At 32.0% G+C, this 16,321-nt stretch overlaps 1 protein-coding gene across 6 annotated transcripts; it reads left to right on the top strand.

The window, feature by feature from the left end:
- The first annotated feature begins 2,615 nt into the window (after positions 1–2,615).
- On the top strand, positions 2,616–15,035 carry LOC112779488 (protein REDUCED CHLOROPLAST COVERAGE 3). 6 transcript variants are annotated; one of them, XM_025823782.3, is made up of 24 exons: positions 2,616–2,833; positions 3,190–3,277; positions 3,411–3,475; positions 3,637–3,729; positions 3,931–4,003; positions 7,248–7,583; positions 7,744–7,808; positions 7,927–8,058; positions 8,269–8,310; positions 8,397–8,909; positions 9,213–9,367; positions 9,467–9,947; positions 10,156–10,218; positions 10,308–10,409; positions 10,519–10,836; positions 11,010–11,102; positions 11,209–11,310; positions 11,404–11,508; positions 11,771–11,904; positions 12,041–12,224; positions 12,394–12,525; positions 12,656–12,768; positions 12,859–12,940; positions 13,186–15,035. In XM_025823782.3, the coding sequence occupies exons 2-24, from the start codon at positions 3,208–3,210 to the stop codon at positions 14,761–14,763; spliced, it is 5,031 nt and encodes a 1,676-aa protein (XP_025679567.1). In that variant the 5' UTR covers positions 2,616–2,833; positions 3,190–3,207; the 3' UTR covers positions 14,764–15,035. The 6 variants fall into 6 exon arrangements, with proteins under 6 accessions (XP_025679567.1, XP_025679568.1, XP_025679570.1 ...); XM_025823783.3 differs by having other exon boundaries at positions 2,650–2,833; positions 3,204–3,277; XM_025823785.3 differs by having other exon boundaries at positions 2,696–2,833; positions 3,204–3,277; positions 3,414–3,475.
- Positions 15,036–16,321: the final 1,286 nt, after the last annotated feature.

Raw genomic sequence — 16,321 nt, 5'->3', positions numbered from 1 at the left:
GAACTATTATTGAATTACCTTAATATTTGATGTACCAAGTTTAACATGGACACAAAATATATATAAAATTTAAATTTTTACTTTATTTATTAACTTTTTTAAATATTTAATAATTATAATTTTAATATATATCCTAAAAGCACATGTTAATTAAATGCAATAAAATTACAGTAATTTATAACCATTCCTTCCATCCATGTAAAAAAAAAGTAACATAAGTGAAGTATTAATGACCTGTCTTTAACACATTTTTTTCTCAAAATAAAAAATAAAAATGGAAATAAAAGAGAAGGGAAAAGTGGCACAAGCATTTCCCATGAGCAAGGAGGTGTTGTTCCACTTTAATTGGATATATATGTGGTATGATATGTCATATATATATGTTTTAGACTTTAGCTTTTGTTACTGTCATCTTTCCAAAGATTCACTGACCAATAGTAAGATAACGAAAGGTTGAAATTAAATTCTATTAAGAGAAGTAAATATATATAAATTTTCATGTGATGATGCATATAAAGTACCTTTGCAATTATATGTTTTGGACATATATAGAGTTCACTTGATTAGGCCATGACCAATACTCTTTGGGTATGGTTGTTTAATGTACATATTTTATTAACTTGAATGAAAATGGATCGTTCATTATTATTTATTATTAATTATTATGAAGATTCACTTTTGAGATTTTGTCGTATTTAATTTTAGTTTTTATTGAATTGAAATGCACTGTTTTTCTTATTGTAAATAATAGAATATAACTTGATGAACATTAGAATAAGCAATTGAGGATATATTTAATCATAGCTTTACGAAAAAAAACAAGGGTTATATATCATTTGAAAAGATTTAGTAGCATTTTTGTTTCAACCAAAAAAACAGAGGAACTTGGTCTAGTGATTAGCTCACTAGTTTGCTTAAGTAAGTGTCGAAAGTTCGAATTCTGTCTTATGCATGCAACAATTTATTGGTCAGATAAATTAGTCTTTGACCTGTCGGACTCGAGAATATCATGAAAAACAAAAATGAGTGAATACCCCATCCGACCTCTGACAATTACCTCGAAAGGACAACGAGGCTCCTAAGAAAAAAAATATCAAATTCGGCCCCTAATTTTTTTTTTTGGACTGATTAGCTCCTGTACCAAAAAAAAATAACATTGACTTTTTTTTTTTTGCACAAGGACCTCGTTGTCCTTTCGAGATAATGGTCGGATTGAATTTTTTTTTTTGTCAAAGATCTCGTTATCTTTCGAAATAATTGTCAAGGGCTGTTTTGAGTTTTTCTCAACAAAAGAATATGTGAATATTATTTGCTACATGTAGTATAATGAATATATTACACATAAGACTAATAAAGAGTAAAGACAAAATATATGGAAATTTATTATATATGATTTATTAATTTGGACGGTACTCATTTGAACTCAAATGAACTTTAATTTCTCCAATTAAGCTAATCACTTTGAAACTAGTGCTAACCATACTCTAAGTAAGTTTCACTCATTCATGCATGAATTTGAAGCTGAAAGGGTCCACATAAAACATGCTTGACCCAAGTGATTGACTAAACAGTAAATAACAAGGACATCTTCCACTGAGAATGTTACAAATTTCTTCCATCAGTGAAGAATTTGCACTAGTTAAGATGGACTTGGCCTTTCATGAGATTCTAGCCTTGTGATTATGACAAAACCAAACAAGGCCTTAATTAAACATCAACGGTCCACAATAACCAAAACATACTTCTATGTTCTTGTAACACATTAATGTATTTTGGAAACACTCACCAACCAATAATTTATATTTTTAGTATTTTAAAATTAATAATATAATGTGTGGTTGTAAATATTTTTTTGTCATGAAATCACTACTTTCAAAAATTTAAACTAATAGAAAAAATGCATAATTAATTTGACAACAACTTATTACGTGTACACCAAAATTAGTCACCAAAATCAACTATCAATATAAAATATATGTTGGAATACAAATACACAATGAAAATAAATTAAATCACATATGTATTTATACACAAATACATTAGTAGCTGATTTTAATGGCTATCTTTGATGTATAAATAATATTTTTGTAAATAATAATATCTTTAATACGTCTTTTTACGCATGAACTTCTTTTAAGTTTGTGTGAGTTTTGTATAGACTTTTTTTATTTGTTTTATACTGAAATTCTTTTTTTTTTTCCTTTTAGAGTCAACAAGGTCAAATTATAAATATTCGATCATAAAAATTTTGATATTTTCTCACGAAACTATTTTTTTTTTTAAATTTAAACTAACAAGAAAAAATACATGAATTATTATGTCTTTAATTAAAGTATATAATTATTTTTAAAAATAAAATAGAACATTTTTTTAAAAAAAGAGATAAATCTTTAATTATTTTTATTTGTCTTAACAAATACTTTAGTAAAATTCCTTTTCCTCATTAAACCCCACCCCTTTTTTGTCAACACAATCTGATTGGGGTTAAAGAAAAAAAAGAGAACACTAAGAAGGCCCAAACATGTGATAAAACAAAAATGCATCTGCCACCACTAGTCTCTGCCACGTGGCACTTGATCAACGGTTAACTTGCCTCTACCACTGTCCTGTTTTGTCTCTAGCCTTAGACTCAATTGGTGCATGAGTCTCTCTCTCTCTCTACCCTTATAAGCTTCTCTTCACAATCACATGGTTCCCACAACACTATATACTCATAACATTAATAGAGAGAGAAAGAGAAAGAGTGTGTATTTGTGTGTGTTGTGTGAAACTCTATCCCCCAAGTTTATTAGCAACAAGGAGAGGCTAGGATTGCTCACAAATCTTGAAAAAGGTTGAAAATTTGATGACCCTTATCCTATCTTCTTTCAAAAACACAACTTTACAATTTTATTTCATCATATATCATATCATCATATTCTCTTCTTTCACCATAGCAACATAAAAAACACTACTTTGTTATTATGACCATAACAACAAACTTATTATAAACTCTTTCTTCTCATTCTTTCTTCATTCTCCTCCTCCTAAAACATCATCATTCACTTGGTGATTGTATTTATAAAATTTTGCTTCTGTCTTTGTGGTGTTTTCTCTATATCTATATCATCACAATCAATAACCAAATTTGGGTATTGGTTAATGATTTTTATTGTGGCGGTTTTGTGAACTTTTTTGTTACCCTTTTAGTTTTGTGACAACAGCAAAATGGCCCCAAGGTCAGGAAAAGGGAAATCAAATAAAGCTAAGACTGAGAAGAAGAAAAAAGAAGAGAAAGGTATGTTGCACTAAATAGTAATAATAATAATAATAATAATAAAATTTTCATGTGTCATAATCTTTTGCACTAATTAAAACTATATATATAAATTTTCTAAAAAAAAAATTTTATGTGTTTTAATTATTTGCAGCAGGAGCACCTTCTCTTGTTGACATAACTGTGGTTACTCCCTATGATTCACATATTGTATTGAAGGTATAGTGTTTAATTATTTTATTATTCATTCTTTGTATTTTAATAACCACCAACAACAAGAATTAATTAATTAATTAATTAATTAATTAAATGTGATTATATATTAAAAATGTTTAATATAACTAATAATTGTTTATTGTGATGATGAAATTTTCCAAAAGGGTATCTCTACTGATAAGATACTTGATGTAAGGAGGCTATTGGCTGTGAAAGTGGAGACATGCCATTTTACAAACTATTCTCTATCTCATGAGGTTGGCATTTTCTTGAATTCAACAAATACTTGTATTATTTAAATGAATAATATATAAAAAAATTTTCTTCCTTATTTTGTGGCAAATTATATCATCTTTCTTTTTGCATTTCCTAAATTTCCTCAAGTTAATTAGAGTTTGATAAACATTAATGAACTAATTAATAATTCAATGCTCTTGATTAATGTTCCCCCTTTTTAGGTTAAGGGTCAGAGATTAAATGACAGAATTGAAGTTGTTACCCTAAAGCCATGTCTTCTAAGAATGGTTGAAGGTAGGTGTAATTTGCATACTTGCCATTCAGCATCAACCACCAATTTTGTGTCTCATTTGAATTTGCATTTACATTTAGTTGAATCTAAAACAATTAGGTATGTTCTGACAACTGCAATGTACTTTGTTTTTGTATTAGCCTAAATCACAATGTTTTAAGGATTTTAAAATAATTTCATTATTTTTAACAAAATTTTAAACCATGTCTTAACCCAATTATAATATTTTAAAAAATTTTCTAGAATCATGTTATCATCTAATAGTGTTTTTCAATTAAGAATGAATGTTGCTCTTTTTACAATATAAAAAAATATTATATGTATACATATTTAAAAAAAAAATTAGTTATAATATTTTCGTTCAATTTCATTCTTCACATTTTTCTAAACTGAATTATTTAACTATGCTACTTTAAGCTTCTAGGCCGTAGAATGCACGTGATTAAAATACTAAATACCCATATTACTCTCTTATTTTAGGTACTTATATATTAATATAATGCTAATTGAATAGCTTACCTCATGAGGTGGATGAATATTTTATATGGATTTTATTATCATGTGCTCTAAAGATATAGGTTAAATATATGATAAAAAATTAGTTTAATATTATTTATTATTTTTATATATTAAAAACGTAAAAAAATTATTTTTATAATATTAATATTAAGAAAATTTTTATAATATGTTTAATCTATATCCTTAAAACACACTATAACAAAATTCATTTTATATATAAAATTTTGTTATTCTGTGTTCTAAAAGCATACGTTATGCATACCATAAAAAAATATATATATTATTTATTGTTTTTATGCATTCAAAATTATTTTTATGATAAATTATATTAAAATATTTTTTTTTATGATATATTTAACTTATGTCTTAAGACACACTATAGCAAAATCTTTATATACAAAGGTTGTGTTTTGGGTCATGAGTTGTTAATTTGTTGTGGGGTTTGTACCATTTAGGTTGTAGTCAATGCCGCTATTTTGGCATCAAGATTTGGTATTTTAGTGGTTCGAAGTAGAAATGTACTTAAAAGCTAACTTTAAAAAGCTCCCTCTTAGATGTTTTTAAAAATAACTCTTAATTTTTAAAAGTTACAAACACAAATATTTGAGCTTTTTAATTTATCAAACACAAAATAAGGTATTTGTACTTTTAACAAGTACAAACACATTTTCAAAAAGTTTTACCAAATTCGACCGTAGTGTAATTAATTAAAAGTCGAAATTGGGTTTCATACACGCTAAGATTATTTAATACTATAAATTTAATAAAAAAAATATTTATATACCATTAAATTTATCTTCATGTGTCCTAACATTGTCCAAGTAAGGCCAAAACAACTAAGTTGAACATGTTTTAGAGAAGGGAAAAACAACATAAGGTTTTGGAGATTTATACTTGATTTATGAGCTTTATTTTTTAAATGACAAAGTTTTTTGAGATTTTTTTTTTGTTAATCCTCTAAATTTCCTGTGTTTCAAATTCTTCAAATTAGAGAATTTTTCATCACATTTTAAAGCTAATTTATATATATTTTTATCCTTAATAATTATTATAATAATATTGCAAAATAATTCAATAAAATATAAAACAGTAAAATAAGATTGAATTTTCTTATCTTATTTATTTCAAAGCTTTGGTTTAATTTCCCTTGCAACTCACGAAGATATTCTTAGTGATTCTTCTTTTATTGTCAAAACCATCCCTTAATCATGGTTTGATTAAGATTAATTAGAATGGTGGTTGTTGTGAATCACGTGAGTGGGCACAAGTAATTATACAATGTAGTATGTAGTATAGTACCTTGTCATTTTATGTGTTGTGCCCATCCCATGAATGATGAATGGCATTGCATATTTATTCTTTTTTCACTTGAGATTGCTACTTCACAATAAGCCATGTGAGGAAGCAGACATTGAAGTTATGGTTACTTAATTGGTGCTACTTTAATACCATTCCCTATTTGGTTTAGACACAATTTGGTTCCTCCATTCATGTCAATTTATTGACACAAAATCTTCTATTCAAATGGAAAGTTCCGGACCCCTACAATTGCTTTCATCATTTTTATCATTATTTTATTTTTGTTTTGTTTTTTAACTAACAACAACTTAAGTCTTTACAATTATGAACCAACAAAATTGCAAGGAAAAATAAAAAATATTTAAAATAGTAATCATCATAGTAAATAGTAAATAGTAATCTTCTAGGACAATTTACATAATTAAATTGTTTGGGCTTCAAAATTACTCATTTATAACTTTTTTTATCTTATACTCAACCACACCTCAACAGAAACTGCAGCCGCCTCTAGCAGTTTCTGTGTAGCCGTTTTTTCATGTAATCCGCGGTTGTCTGTAGCGGATTATGTGTAACTTATAAATCGCTACTGGTAGTAGCGATTTCTATAGATATGTGAAAAAATATAAATACGTATTCTATTTTAAAAAATTGTAAATAGATGATTTTAAAGTCCAAACAATTTAATGATGTAAATTGCCCAATTTTCTATGACTTGGTACTTATTTTGTGTTTTTTGTATCAAGTAGCAATATATTACTTTTAGATGTTATATTTTGGTTTTTGATCCATCAACAGTACTTACTTCGTTTTATATGCAACTACCTAATAGTTTTGGTACATTTGCATTCAACACTATTTTGATTTAGTTCTTAGAATTTTATTTATTTTTTTATGGAAAATAAGATATTTTGTCAAATGTCACTTTCCATTGTGGTTGTTATCTTGGTATTGTGGGATACACACATTGGATTCGCCAATAAATTGTTGTCATTTATTTATGATGCATCATGTTGGAAGTACCAAACACTTTCCCTAGTTTTTTGGTCTCTCTCTTGCCATCACCGTCTCAAATTTATAGCAATGCCAATCCTCTAATTTGACTTTTTATCCATTATTCATATTTATAAGCAAAAATTAAAATTATTACTTAAAAATACTAAAAAAAAAACTTATAAAAAAATATATCTTTTTAGTTTTCATATAATCAACACATGAAAAAGAACTAATTTTTTTCATTCACTTTCTTATTTTACATTGTAAAATAAACAATAATATAATATTACTAACCTATCATAATCAATTTTAAGGCATACGCATTTAAAAAAAAAAAAATCAAATTATGGAAAACATAATACTGAATTAATGTATTTTCAATATTTTACAACACAATTATTTTGTTAATATTTATTTTATTTTTGTTAATTACAGAGGATTACACAGAGGAAGCTCATGCTGTTGCACACGTGCGGAGGCTGTTGGACATAGTGGCCTGCACAACAAGGTTCGGGAAGCCCAAACGAGGCCCATTAAGCCCAGAATCTAAGCCCAAGAAGAACGCTAAGGCCCAAAATCAGATTAAGGGAGGTTCGAGTCCACCGCCTACACCTAATGGCGAAATCCGTGTCGGATCTCCGCCGGCGCCGGCGGAGCGGGGTATTCCGGCGATATCAGATAGCGTTGGCATGGTGGCGATTCACCCAACGCCGAAGCTTTCAGATTTTTACGAGTTCTTCTCTTTCTCTCACCTCACTCCACCTATTCTACGTTAGTCTCTCTCTCTCTCTCTCATTTTTTTTGTCTTCATGCATTTTTGATTATTCAGTTCATGTTCTAGTTCATTTCACGTGCTTAAATGATAATGGGGGATGAAGATTATGGATAAAGTTTTGAATTTTGTGCTAATGGGTAATTGAGTCAATTGCAGATTTGAAGAAATGTGAGCTGAAAAGTGAAGAAGATAGAAGTAAAGGAGACTACTTTCAGCTTCAGGTTCTAATTTTTTTTCTTCATATATATGTTAGTTTCAGATACAATTAGCATAGAAATTAAACTGTCATTTCTTATAATAATAGTATTTTGAAGCTGAAAATGGTGTTGGGACATGTAGGTTAAAATCTGCAATGGGAAGGTAATAGAAGTGGTGGCTTCAGAGAAAGGGTTTTATACTGTTGGAAAACAATCTCTGCAAAGTCACACTTTGGTTGATCTTCTGCAACAGCTAAGCCGAGGTTTCGCTAATGTATGTATTTTTCATGCTGCACTATTTTTTTGTGTTGGTGCTTTCTGGTTACTAATCATGAACTTGTGGCTGTAATGGAACATATTCATGTTTTAAGTTTTAACATTTTCTATATTCTGTGTTGGTTGTTCTGTAAATTTTAAACAAGCACAATTTTGAAATTCAAGTTTTCTATTGAAATCTTTTTAAATAATTTTCTGATTGGTGCAGGCATATGAATCTTTAATGAAAGCTTTCTCGGAACATAACAAGGTAAAATTATACCAACTGATTTTATTTTTTCTTTTAAATAAAAAAATGTTTTCCTTTCTCTTTTCCTAACAATTTATCTCGTTCAGTTTGGCAATCTTCCATATGGATTCCGAGCAAATACCTGGCTTGTCCCTCCATCTGTTGCCGAGTCACCTTCAAACTTTCCTGCCCTTCCTGCTGAGGACGAAAGCTGGGGTGGTAATGGTGGTGGCCAAGGTAGAAATGGTGAATATGAGCTTAGACAATGGGCTTCAGATTTTGCAGTATTGGCTTCTCTTCCATGCAAAACTGAAGAGGAGCGAGTGGTCCGAGATAGAAAAGCTTTCCTGCTGCACAGTCGATTTGTTGATACCTCGATATTCAAGGCCATCAAAGCAATACAGCATGTCATGGAATCCAATATGAAGAATGAATCAAATTCTCCAAGTTCGATTCTGCATGAAGAGCGCGTAGGAGACTTGTCAGTTGTTGTCAAATGTGATATTCGCAACAGAAATGGAAAGTATGATTCTATATCTAATGAATCCAGTCTGCATAAGGAGGATGCTCAGAAGAATTTGCTCAAAGGTTTGACTGCAGATGAAAGTGTAATTGTTCATGTAAGTTGTAATCCTGTCTAAGAAATTTGCAAAAGAATCAGAATGAACTTTGCTTACTTTCAGTTTTGCACTAAACTTGTTCATAATTGCATATAGTTTTGTTGTCTTCATTTCTAAATAAGGCACTCAATCTTGGAGTCTACATTTTTACCATGCATAAATCATGATTGATGGAGGAAATTCATCTTTTCTGACACATACCTGAATTCCTTCTAATATTTCAACTCCAAATTTTAGATAGATTGGTTTCTTTGTACTTTTGCTTTTCCACCTTGTTGATAAGTCCTTAACTTTTTTTTACAGGATACATCTTCATTAACTTCTGTAGTTGTGCATCATTGTGGATATACTGCAACGGTAAGGGTCGTAGGTAACTTAAATATTAGCAAGCCTAATGCTCACGATATTGAAATAGACGATCAACCAGATGGAGGGGCAAATGCTCTTAACATCAACAGGTTTGAACAATAACCAATTCTGCTAATGTTAATCTATGGATGATCTGATAATGTCTGAACTTTGAATCTTTGTACTAAACAATTTGATGATCTTTGCAGTTTGAGGCTACTGCTTCACAAACATGTAGACGAACCCTCAGAAGGAACTTTATCATCTCCACCAAATTCAGATGACTTAGATAACTCTAAGCAACTTGTCTGGAAGGTAATACAAGATTGCTTGGAAAAGATAACACAGGAGACGGGTGTTTCAAGGAGGTTTTTTAGATGGGAACTTGGTTCCTGTTGGATGCAACATCTGCAGAAACAAGAAAATTCAGCAGATAGTAGTTCCAAAAACAAAGACGACATCAAGGATGTTGAGCAAGCTGTTAAAGGTCTTGGACAGCAATTTAAATTTTTAAAGAGGAGGGAAAAGAAAGAAAGTAATCTCGATGGTTCAGATTCTAGTGAGCAAAATGATTCTAATAAAGTTCAGCAATCCAATGAAGAGTCAAGTAGCTCTGCTGAGTTGGAGAAACTACTTTCCAACGATGCATTTTTGCGTCTTAAAGAATCTGGAACTGGTCTCCATTTAAAGGTTTGTGGAAAATTTAGAAGATTGTGATACTTGCAGTTTGGTATATTCTGTTGTTATTACTTGTTTTGTTTTGTTAATCTCTAAAGTACTAAGCATAAATGTCTGTTCCATCTCTATTTTTTAATTAAAAAAAAAAATATTTTTGTTGGCTTATATTTTCTACATTTGTATATTGATATTCATATCACTCAATTTATTCTTGCAACAGTCAGTGGATGAGCTAATCAGCATGGCACACAAGTATTATGACGAAATTGCTTTGCCAAAGCTGGTAACATTTTTCTGCATGGATTCTGAGTCTTTTAATGTGATATGAAGGTCATTGAGATGCCTTATGAACTAATTGTGTAACATTTTTAGGCTACAGACTTCGGATCACTTGAACTTTCTCCAGTTGATGGTCGTACACTAACTGATTTTATGCATTTAAGAGGACTGCAAATGCGATCTTTGGGTGAAGTGGTGAGAATACTTTCTCTTTCTACTTGCTTTCTGTAGAATCATCTTTGCACTTAAACTAGTTTGTTAATACAGTTTGCATTTGTTGGTTCTAATTTCTTCTCTGAATCAGGTTAAACTTGCTGAGAATCTTCCACACATACAATCCCTTTGTATTCATGAGATGATTACTAGAGCCTTTAAGCATCTGCTTAAAGCTGTAATTGCCTCTGTTGACAATGTAGCAGACTTATCTGCCATCATTGCATCAACGCTGAATTTCTTACTCGGAGGATCTCAAACGGAGGATGCTGACCAAAATTTGGCTGATGACCATAATCTCAGATTTAAATGGTTACATATATTTTTGTCCAAAAGATTTGGATGGACACTAAAGGATGAATTTCAACATTTGAGGAAGTTGTCAATTCTCAGAGGGCTCTGTCAAAAGGTACAAAATGATTGATGAATACATTTTTTTTTATGTATAGTAATTGAGATGCTTCTTTGAATGTTTGAAAAAGTGCTTGTTGGGAAACTAGATATTTAACTTCTTAAAATGCACTAGAAAGGACTTATTCTATAAATTTTTTCATGAAGCATTCATTGTTATTGTGTTTTCAGGTAGGATTGGAATTGGTATCAAGAGATTATGACATGGAATCCTCAAAGCCTTTCAGCAAATATGATGTTATCAGCCTAGTTCCTGTGTGCAAGGTCAGATTCAGTTTATTAATCAGCTTCCATGGCCATTCCAATCTGTAATTCATTAACTAGCATCTTCTTAAACCATCTAAAATCGAAATCATGTGTTATTCAACAGCATGTAGGATGCTCCTCAGTTGACGGACGTAATTTATTGGAATCGTCAAAAATCGCTCTTGATAAAGGAAAGCTTGAGGATGCTGTAAATTATGGAACTAAGGTACTTCTTAATTTGTTCTGTCTCATCATGGAGCATATTTTCATGATTAGTTTCCGACTTAGCATAGTGTTTGATCATTGTATCATATTTCAGGCGCTGGCAAAGATGATGACTGTTTGTGGACCTTATCATCGAACTACGGCTAGTGCATACAGTCTTCTAGCTGTGGTTCTCTACCACACTGGAGATTTTAACCAGGTAAAGAATCTTTAAGATGCATGCTTCAGAAATTGTAAATTTTTCCTCAGACTTCAATTATAGCCATATTGAAACCTTTTACTTTTTTGGTGCTAAGCTCCTAAGGGAAATGACGAAAGAAGGAAAATGATTAAAAAAATAAATAGAAGTTCTACACTTTCTGGATGTATATATGATGATGAATCAATGATTTTATTCATGGTCTTCAGAAACATAATTTAGATGTCAATCAATAACTTTTGATTACACTTTGTTTATTTAGGCCACCATATATCAGCAGAAGGCCTTGGACATAAACGAGAGGGAGCTTGGGCTTGATCATCCTGACACAATGAAAAGCTATGGGGATCTTTCGGTCTTTTATTATCGTTTGCAGCACATTGAGCTTGCTCTGAAGTAAGTAAACAAGCTTTTGCAGCACATTTTTTACCATAATCCTGTCGAACTTCTTCATTATATCAATTTTGAGTCAATCTGGCGCAAACACCTCCATTTGCCTTTCTCATTGATCCAAATTTGTATTCTTTTACAGGTATGTCAACCGTGCTCTATTCCTTCTTCATTTTACGTGTGGGCTTTCCCATCCTAACACAGCTGCGACATATATAAATGTCGCGATGATGGAAGAGGGAATGGGAAATGTCCATGTGGCACTCAGATACTTGCATGAAGCTCTTAAATGCAACAAAAGATTGTTAGGAGCTGATCATATACAGGTCTCTCTCTCTCTCTCTCTCTCTCTCACATATGTCCTTTCTACCTAGCACTTATTTTTGTAAAAACTTTCCACAAAAAGTTATTCGGTGTTGTAAGAATTGAGTTTAAGCCACCATCATAAACATATAATTCAGGAGCTGATCATGTATGTGGTAATTCATGTTTTAGACTGCTGCTAGCTATCACGCCATTGCGATAGCACTTTCATTGATGGAAGCATATTCACTGAGTGTGCAACATGAACAAACTACACTCAAGATACTTCAAGCAAAGCTTGGACCTGAAGATCTTCGTACACAGGTCAATACCTTTTCTTTCTGGTTTTTACCATTGTATGTTAAAGAAGCTTCAATTTAATAGCTTTCTTGGGTTGGGTTGACTTGATGCTTTATCTGCCATTTTTTATTGAGATTTTTGGTTTGCAATGTAGGATGCGGCGGCATGGCTTGAATATTTCGAATCGAAAGCCATAGAGCAGCAAGAAGCGGCTAAAAATGGAACTCCAAAGCCGGATGCATCTATTGCAAGTAAAGGCCACCTTAGGTACTGACATGGTATCCCCATATTACTGTGTTTCGAATTGCTTACATTTCACAGCACAGAGATGTTTTGACCTTTCTGTTTTCCATGCAGTGTGTCAGATCTCATGGATTTCATAAGTCCTGATCAAGACTCAAAAGGAAATGATACTCAGAGGAAACAACGTCGTGCAAAGGTTCGCAGATTCAATACTTGCTTCTTATTTTTGATACAATCAAAACATGTGACATCTTTTTTTCCTGCCCATACTCCGAACAAATTTTTATATTTATTGAAGTCCATTTTGAATGGCATTCAATCTCTTGTATTATTTCATGTTATTTCTTAAAAGTTTGGTTAGTTTAAAATCAGATGCATCTTTTTAAACTTTACATGAATCTTATAATGTATTTGGTATGCGTTGCGTATGTGATTTCTCAGATAGTCCCACTGAATGATTCCCATCAAGAACATGATGATGGACTAGCAGAGGATGAGGGAATTATTTTTGATGACTCAAAAGATGCTACGAGTATTACAAAGACGGTGGAAGAAAAAAACAGCACAGTTATTGATTCCAAAGAACTAAAAGAAAATAGTGGTCTAACTAGGCATGAGCCAGTGACAAGTGAAGTAGTCTACGAGACATCGTCCGATGAAGGTTGGCAAGAAGCTAATTCAAAAGGGCGGTCTGCAAACCCAGCCAACCGCAAATTTGGACACAGAAAACGTCCTCTTTTGACAAAGGTCAGTATTGATAATTATAATTTTAGAGAAGGCGGTTACAGGAATGACACTCCTTCACCACCAAAGAAGGGATCTCCAAAAGTCACTTTAGCTACTCTGTCTCCATCTAGACAATCGAAAGTTCGCAGCCAGAATTCCAACGAGGATTTTGTTAGTCATCCTACAAAAGCTTCCATGTCCAAAATTTCGTCTCCTCCGCCGTCTCTAAGTTCCTTGGCTTCCAAGTCTATATCATACAAAGAAGTTGCGCTGGCACCACCAGGTACGGTTTTAAAGCCACTGTTGGAGAAAGTTGAGAGGGAAAATAATGAGGCCGAAAATGAGTCATCCACCAGTTCAACTGTGATATCAACAAATGAAGGAACTTGCCAAAGTTCCATAGTTGATTCAGCTTCAAAGCATGATGAAACTCAAGGAACTCATGAAACCGAAATTCAACAAGAAAATTGTTCCTCGGAATCTGAGGTTTCCCCTGTTCCAGATCAGGTAAAACCTACAGAAACTAATGGTAGTAAGCTTTCGGCCGCGGCAAAACCATTCAATCCAGGAATGTTGTCTATGTCAAACCACCATTTAAGCATATATGATGCTAATGTTAGCCAAGGCATGCTTGTTGAGCCTGTTCTTCCTCCTGCTGCTGCTAGAGTTCCTTGTGGTCCAAGATCACCTCTATATTATCGAACCAACTATGCGTTTCGCATGAAGCATGGTTTCACTAAAAGCCATACTCCTATCAGGGAAAGAACATATGGTGCTCCAAGAATCATGAATCCACATGCACCCGAGTTTGTTCCCAGAAATGCTTCTCAATTAGACACTGGCAATGCCAATGTTTCATCCGAAGAAAACAAGGCCGATGAGAAATTCGTCAAAGGCAAAGATAGTTCTCTGAAAAGCAGCATTTCTGAGTCCGAGAAGTCGGAGATAGCAAGGCAGATATTGCTCAGTTTTCTTGTGAAATCTGTTCAGCAGAACATTGATTCTGTGGATGAGTCGAAAGCTAGCGAAGGAAAGCATGAAAAGTCAGAGAACTCTTCTTCTGATGCAATAGCTAAAGACAGTGCTATCATAAAAATCACGTATGGGGATGAAGAAAATAACAAGGTTCCAAATTCCAGTGATAGTGAAGAGCCTGAGGATGTAAGTAGAAAAGTGAATGGAGATGGTGAAGGATTCATAGTTGTAACAAAGAGGAGGAAAAGCAAGCAAAAGATCACAAATGGGGTCACAGAATTGCACAACCAACAATCCATATGTGCTTCAGTTCGTTGAATAGAGAATCATATGAAAACCATCACCAATGCTCCAATGTTTTTTTGTTTTGTTCATCTGAGACTGAGAGTATGCTCTGACCAAAGATCTTGACATCATATTTTTGACAGTGTATAGCAGCAACATGGCAGGAATTTTGGTCATCCAATCTTAGTTTGTTCATATCAGAAGTACATTGGCTTTGTTTATTCTTCATCATATAATAAGGTCTATTCTCCTTAGAGATTTTGATTTGTTAATAAAAGAAAAAGCTAATTGGCAAGTTCATTTCAGTATTATTGTTACTGTTTTAGTGAACTTGGTAGGTTCATAAACATTCAATTAATAAGGTCTGAGTCTAACCAACTTAGATTGATTGAGTCGTTAGCTCACTCTATTCAACCAAGTGTCGGGGTTCAAATTTCGCTTTGTGCATACATCAACCTTTTGGTCAGCGGCAAATTCTTAAATGAATCTCAAATTTGTGACAGTTAGTCCTTGGCCTACTATGCTGGGGTTCAAATTCCGCCTTGTTCATATATCAACTTTTTGACCAACGGTAAACCCTTAAATAAAGTTCAAATTTACAACAGATTAATCATTGGCCTATTATGCTGAGAGATACCGTAAGAAATTAAAAGAAAAATTCCAAGTCTATATTGGGCTATGGTATGGGCCTGGTCAGTTTTTTCCTTTTTTGTCAGGGTATGAGCCTTATAGAAAAAAAAAGTAACATGGGTCTTGTTGGGCTTTACTTGCGACGTGATTCGCCCAAATTTTTGACATAGTAAAAAAAAAATTTTTAATTTCTGAATGATAATTTTTTCACCAACAATGAGATTATTATACTATATAGTATGTAGGGTTTATATTGAGGTTATAATTCTTTTCATTAATGTTGGTAAAGAGCATGTCACACTTCACTTCAATTAGGGAAGCTAAGATATTCTAACAACTTGCCAAATAAAAAAGTTAAGTTACATCACATCCAAGTGGGTTATAAGTTATAACCACTGCATAATAGTGCGTTAATAGCTTGAATGTGAAAACATATAGAGCAATAATAATAATCTTGATTATCATGGTGCATCATATCAGTTTGTGACTTTTAGATTGTGGGGTTTCTCTTGAATATTGTTTGTCAAAACATATATTAATAAAAAAAATGGGGGGCCAAAGTTTTTTGGAGTGATGAACTACTAACTTAATATTTTATGTGCACTTTTCTATGATGGATGTAGTAAGGGGATGCACCTATTTCATTGTTTTCAATAATATAACAAATTAAATCCACCAAATTTGCCCAATATTATTATTGTTATTTGATGTGTATAAGTACAACACAAAAAACAGGATTTGATTGGAACATGATTTCATTATTATCATTTATTTAATTAGTAATGTGTATATACTTCCAATTACTATTGACAAGAAAACATAGTTTGTAGAAAAAATGACAAATAGGTTTTTGACCTTTTGATTTACGGATATTTAAGTCTTCGAAAATTTGAAAATACATTTAAGTCCCTAACTTTTTTAAAATCTGGACACATCGATCCCTCTGTTCACTTGGATCTAT

The sequence above is a fragment of the Arachis hypogaea genome, chromosome 19, assembly GCF_003086295.3.
Source record: "Arachis hypogaea cultivar Tifrunner chromosome 19, arahy.Tifrunner.gnm2.J5K5, whole genome shotgun sequence".
Classification (NCBI taxonomy): Eukaryota; Viridiplantae; Streptophyta; class Magnoliopsida; order Fabales; family Fabaceae; genus Arachis; species Arachis hypogaea.
The sequence above is the reverse complement of the archived record's forward strand: the minus strand, read 5'-3'. Positions and strand labels throughout refer to the sequence as shown.